Raw genomic sequence first — 5,932 nt, forward strand, 5'->3', positions numbered from 1 at the left:
CCACAGGCAGCCAGGATGACGCCAGGCTGCTGCACCACAGGTGCCTCCATGCTCCACTGCCTGCAGCGGGCAAGGGGTGGGCAGTGTGGCACTGTGGGCTGAGCTCTCCCATGGAGGGAGCACGGTGCCTGAGGGTTGCAGCTCCTGCGAGCTCCTGAGCACCATGTCAGTGCTGCTGTGGGCAAAACTCCCTGCTCTGAGCTGCATAACAACCACCTAAGAGCACAGCATCAGAACAAGCCATGGGGAAACTGAGGCACAGAGCTGTGACACCTCAGGCAGAGGTGGGAGGGTGTGCTGCCTCCATCCCCAGACCAAGCCATAGGTCAGGGACTGACCAACACAGGTTGATTCTTCCAAAAACCTCTTTCCACAGGGCCTGTGCTTCTGGAGGGCATTCATGTATCAAACCACTGCAGATGTGCGTGGTCAGCAAGGGGCACAGGTTGTCCTGAGAGGCCCAGGAGCTGTGGTCTTTTCCCCAGCCCTGAGCAGCACCAGCTGGGAAAGAAGTGGTGCCTTTAGCTGCTGCCCTGGCACAAGTGTGCTCACACTGGCTCTGCCAGCCCTGCTGCTTGGCTGTCCCCACACCGGCCAAGGACACGCAGGCTCCATTGCAGCAGTGAAGCCCCCCTGCAACTGGCCGCCAAACCAGTGCTCCCAGTGCCCTGCCAAGGCATGCTGGGAGGTGCCACGGGCACCGCACAGCCCCTCAGCACGGCTGGGGCAGAGAGACAGCACAATGGGTTTTAATGCCAGTGCATCAGTCACACAAAATAGCAGCAGTAGCTCACAAGGTGCTTCTCATCACCAGAGCCTCTCAGTGGGGTCATTAGCATCAGTCTCACTGCACAGGGGAAAACTGAGGCCAGGAGAAGTGCTTCATGGCCAGGAGGGCTGGGAACAGCCTGGCACCCTCCTGTGTTGATGGTGTAGCTGGGCATGTGCTGGTCTTGCCATGCCCTTTAGCAGGACATGAAGGCTATGCTGCCAAAGGGACCACAACGGCACACTGGGGTGGGCATCCAGGCAGACATGGTGCCCAGTGAGGGGCCGTGTCTCCAGGGCTGCTCCACCTCAGTCTGTGCTCACACCAGCACTGCCCCAACAGCCCCTTTCCAAGAGTCCCATATGACCCCTTTTGCAATGCTGCACCCTTTTGCAGCTTGGTCCTGATCTCACTGGGGACAAGGCTGTCTCATTAGCCCTAGGGACAGTTTTGTCACCAATATGAATATCAGCAAATCCCTGGAAAACCACATCCACCTGCCCTTACTCCCACACACCGCTCTCCTTTGTGCAAACATCTATGGGACATGACACTCTCACACCTGCCCATCATAAATTGCCTCCCAATCGCCATCCCTTGCACCAACGTCCCTCAGGACATATTCTGCTTCCCACCTCCTTCCCAGCCCAGGGCCACCCTCTTCCAGCATCTCCCACCACGAGCCCTCTGGTGTCAAGCAGACGGTTCTCATCCGACGAAGCCTTTGCCCTGGGGCACGGGCTGGCCCTGCTCACACGGGCAAGCTCCAGCCCAAGGGCTCCTGCACTGGGATGGTCACCAGGTAGCTGGAGGGCACGTAGCCCCTCTGGCTGTTCACCTCCACCAGGCTCCACTCCTTGCTCCCCTTCTTGTCGTGCGGCTCCAGCACCACCACGGGCTGCCCGGCCTGGAGGCTCAGCTCCTGGGGACTCCTGGCTGCGAAGGAGAAGCCGGCAACCACCTGCAGAAGGCAGGGGAAGGAGGGAGGAAGCCCTTGCTGGACTGAGAGTCAAAGAGGGAAAGGACAAACATGGCAGGGCAGGTGACCATGTCTGAAAGGGCAACGCAGCAGCACCATCAATGGAGGGATGCTGGGGAACCGACCAACCACAGTTCTCTTCCTCCATCTACCCCAGGTCCCAGCAAGGCAGACACCAGCTTTGTGGGGCACTTGGCCAGGGGTGACAGCCCCCTGCTAGGCACATGGCTGCAGATATATGACCACACCTGTGCTGGAAAAGCAGGTCCACCTCCCCACCCACACGTTGCACACGCAAGGACCCTGGTGGGGTTGCCTGGAATGGTCCTGGGGGGTGTCCCCCACTCTCACCTGGAAAGCTGGGGTGACGGTGGCCACCTGGGGCCTGGGAGCTTCAGGAAGTGCATATGAATGTCTCCTTCTCTCTGTGCTGGTCTCCAGGGTTGGCATCTGCATCCCGGGCTGCTGGCTTTGTACCAGGCAATAGGGCTGGAGTTTTCCAGCAGGCACAAACCCTCGGGGACCTGGAGGACATGCACACACACAGGTCATGGGGCCCCACAGCCTGCCACATGTTGGAGGAGAGAGGAATGACAACTTGGCTGTTGCCTGGCATGGCACAGCAGCCCTCTTCAAACTGGTCCATTGCTAGGGGACATCCAGCAGCAAAACTCCCCAAAAAGGGGTTTTGAGACATTTCTGTGTGGACTGGGATCTCCTTTCCTAGCCATGACAATTCACAAGTGCTCCCTTGGGGAATGAACAGGGAAACCTGAACTTCACAGCTAGTGGCAAAGCAGTGGGTGGGTTTGTGCTGAGCAAACCCTGGAGGGGAGGACTCAGGAGACAATCCAAGATGAGGAAGTGGTTCGGGTTTGGTTTCTGACCCTGGTGCTGAGGTGGGAAGAGGCTCCCCATAGTGCTCACAGTACCTCCAGCATCCACCAGCCATCTGTTCGTGTTGCCCTTTGTGTCCACACTTTGCAGCAGAGCTACAATTTGTCCCCTTTGCAAGGTCAGGTCCAAGTCTTTGCTGCCACTGATGTTGCTTGTCACTTGATAAAGCTTGTCTGGGCCATGCTTGCTCACAAGGGAAAGGACCTTTCGCTCCTCAGCAGGGTTCAGAGGCTGGTGGGGAACAAGAGACACAGGAGGACTTGAGACACACAGGAGATTGAGGCCCTCCATGTACTCTCCTTTCTGAAGGATCACACTCCAGGGAGAGGTTAGAGAAACTCCTTCAGACTAATTATCTTCTCTATCACATGGTTTGGAGATGAGTGTCCAGAACCAGAAGAGCTGAGACTGTTTCAGACAGGCTTTTTTTCCCCAGACTGCTGCTGTCAGGGCTTGGTGGAAATACTGTGGCAATTCCCCATGCCTCTTTCTAAGCCAACCCCCCAAGGAGATGTTCTGCACCAGGAAGACACAGTCCTGCCTCTTAATCTTGCTGTCCTGAGACAACCCCTTCCCAGCTCCTACCTGTGTTGCAGGGCTTGGCGTGACTGTCTCAAACGCCTGGCAGAAGGCACGGAGCTGAGTGCCAGACTGCTGCAAGGTGTCTTCCACCATCTTCCAGAAACTGGGCAGAGGCATGTGGCCGTGGGGCATCTGTGAAGATGGATCCCAGGATCAGAGAAGGCTTTAAGGAGGGGAAAAGCTGTGGGTAGGGCCAAAAGGGGAGGAGCAGGAAGACTAGGGCTGCCAAAGCAAGAAAAGAAATGTTGCCACTGAAGATGGACCTTGTATCTAGGATCGAAGCAGCTCCTCTCTGGTTTTGAGCCATCTTCCCTGGGCAGGGCCATCACACATGGGGCTCTTGGGCTCCAGCCAGCCCACTGCAACAGTCTTTGGGTCCTGCTACCCTGACCCAAGCACAGAGCCTGTCCCACCTCACTGTACAGGGAGACAGGTGGATATAGCTCTGGGGTAGGTATCAGCAGCATAAACATCCCAGACTGAGCAGGAGGAATCCACCCTCATGACTAGGTACCTACGAGCAGTGCCTGAGAGGAACCCCCCCATGGCTGCATCTTGTTCTCATCTTGGCCACAGGTCAGGCCAGGGACATGCTCTACCCCAGGGCTGTGGACTGGCCTGACCTACCATGTCTGCAAACGTCAGGCTCAGCAAATGTCTGTGCAGTGAGGAGTTCTGGGAGGCATCTCCCAGGGGACAGGGATTCAAGGGATGCTTGTTCCTCGGGCCAGGAACTGTCTTCTTCCTCCTTGCCTTCCTGGCACAGAGCTCTCAGGAACTTGGAGTTAATATTGATCTCTCAGGCACTATATCAATAAATTAACAGTGATGCCCTCAAAGAGAGAGCAGGACAGTTCCTGGCAGTGAAGAAGACAAAATGTGGCTTTCCCCAGCCAAAGGGGAGGAGAGATCACTTACAAATGCCAGACAGGGAGCTGTGTGTCTGCAAGGGCAGGCTTGGCTACAGCAAACTTTCAGTGCCCAGATGTCCGAGCGATGTCCCAAGCCTGAGGAAGGCAGGTCTGGCCCAGCACATGAACCAGTTTGGGCACACACACTAAGGGGTCACTCTCACCTGTTCTAGCTCCTTTTCTGCCTGGTGCAGGACCTGGGCAGCCAGGTCCCGTTGCAGGGCACTGAGGGAGCACAGGATCTGCCCCAGGAGCTGCAGAGCCACCTGGTTGAACAGAGGTAGCTCGGCCACAAGCAAGGCATTGATGGCAAGGTAGGTGTTCATGGCTGCCTCCTCATCGTATGTCACGCTGCCCATCTCACTCTTGCGGTCCTGGATCTCCTCATAGTCCAGCAGCTTGTCCAGGCGCTTCTTGACCAGCTGCTGTGGACCCACCAGCATGTCTGAGAGGCTGCAGAGGGGTTGGCAGAGCAGCCTGTCCAGCCGTTTCTTCTGCAGGGTGAGAGAACCCAAACCTCCATGTGAGCCCCCCTGACAGGCCCAGATGTCTGCATGGGGCACTGTCTTACACAGGAGAAAATGCTCATGGACCTGCTGAAGGGCTTGTGTGGAGTGAGTAGCATCTGAGGCATCTTCTTCCCTGAAGGCACAGAGGATGCCAACCAAAGCAAAACTCTGGTAGACAGCAGTCATGCATGCCATGATTCAAATCCCATGCTCCATGCAGATGATCAGGTAGGACCCTCACACACAAGGTCCCATGGGCTGGGGGGAGTGCTGCAGTGACTGCCTCAGGCAGGTCAGAGTGTCCTGGTTTAATGGAGAGCCTCAGCCCAGAGCCTGCATAGTTATCCCACATAGCTACCCTCCCTCCCCGTACTGGCATTCCCAGGTGTGGGGTTTGGGCTTCCTGCCACACTTCACTGCTCGGAAAACCTCCCTGACTGCCTTCATGGTGGCAGGCAGCACCCACGAGGGAGCCCTGCAGTACCAAGCAGGGGTAGTGGAAGGACACAGATGGAGGGCTCCTGGGCTCCTAAAGGTGAGAACCAATGCCCATAGGGTGTGGGCAGGTTGGACTGAGGTTTGGTGAGTCAAATAAACAGTACTCCTGGTTTCCCACCATCCTGTGCTCCACTGCAGCTCTGCCTGCACAGCTGGCCATTAACATGTCAGAGCCCTGAAGGCACAAATAGACTTTAATGGCCCAGAACAGCCTCACCTGGGGCCTTCAACCACACCCCTACCCACAGCCCACTTAAGGGCCTTCAGCTGCTACTTGCATGCTGCTGTAAGTTGGTTTCTGCATCTGTTTCCTGGCTTGAACCTTGGAGCTCTGCTTTGGGTAGTTCAGCTCCTGCTTAGAGCCCCTCAGATAGACATTGTAGCTTATCTCCAGTCCTGGATGGACCTTAGAGCTGTTTCGTAGCCAAGTCACTGGCCACGTCTCCTCTTTTCTTGGATAGACCCTGGAGCTTCATGAGTCTGGGATGGCTGATGGACCTGCTAACTCCTTCAAGTTCAAGTCCCAGGGGACTGTGCCTGCTGGTAAGGAACCTTCCCGCTCTGGGGTCACCCTCAGCTCTTGTCTACCCTGCCCTGGGAAAGTAGCCTGCTATGCCCTGGCATAAGGTGTGAGAGCCATGCTTAGCTGTGACCCTGGAGGAGGTGTACAGGGAAGGAACACTCACAAACTCTGGGAAAACAGCGCAGTGGAGGCGCTCGGCGAAGCAGCGGTACTGCCGGGCAGGGCCCTCGTCGATCTGCAGCTCACACGTGTGTGGGGTGGGAA

General features: G+C 56.8%; 1 protein-coding gene across 1 annotated transcript in view; it reads right to left on the minus strand.

The window, feature by feature from the left end:
* Positions 1–1,520: 1,520 nt before the first annotated feature.
* The window catches only part of ARHGEF37 (Rho guanine nucleotide exchange factor (GEF) 37), a 9,726-nt gene continuing 5,314 nt past the window's right edge, over positions 1,521–5,932 (minus strand). Inside the window, exons 7-12 of the mRNA XM_010001964.1 lie at positions 5,832–5,932; positions 4,303–4,632; positions 3,231–3,359; positions 2,681–2,876; positions 2,100–2,272; positions 1,521–1,730 (exon numbers count right to left, since the gene is read on the minus strand). The exon at positions 5,832–5,932 is cut by the window's right edge and continues 8 nt beyond it. Of these exons, the coding sequence (XP_010000266.1) occupies positions 1,521–1,730; positions 2,100–2,272; positions 2,681–2,876; positions 3,231–3,359; positions 4,303–4,632; positions 5,832–5,932 (1,139 nt within the window). The remainder of the gene's footprint in view (positions 1,731–2,099; positions 2,273–2,680; positions 2,877–3,230; positions 3,360–4,302; positions 4,633–5,831) is intronic.

The sequence above is a fragment of the Chaetura pelagica genome, unplaced genomic scaffold (genome assembly GCF_000747805.2).
Source record: "Chaetura pelagica isolate M959 unplaced genomic scaffold, ChaPel_1.0 scaffold356, whole genome shotgun sequence".
NCBI lineage: Eukaryota > Metazoa > Chordata > Aves > Apodiformes > Apodidae > Chaetura > Chaetura pelagica.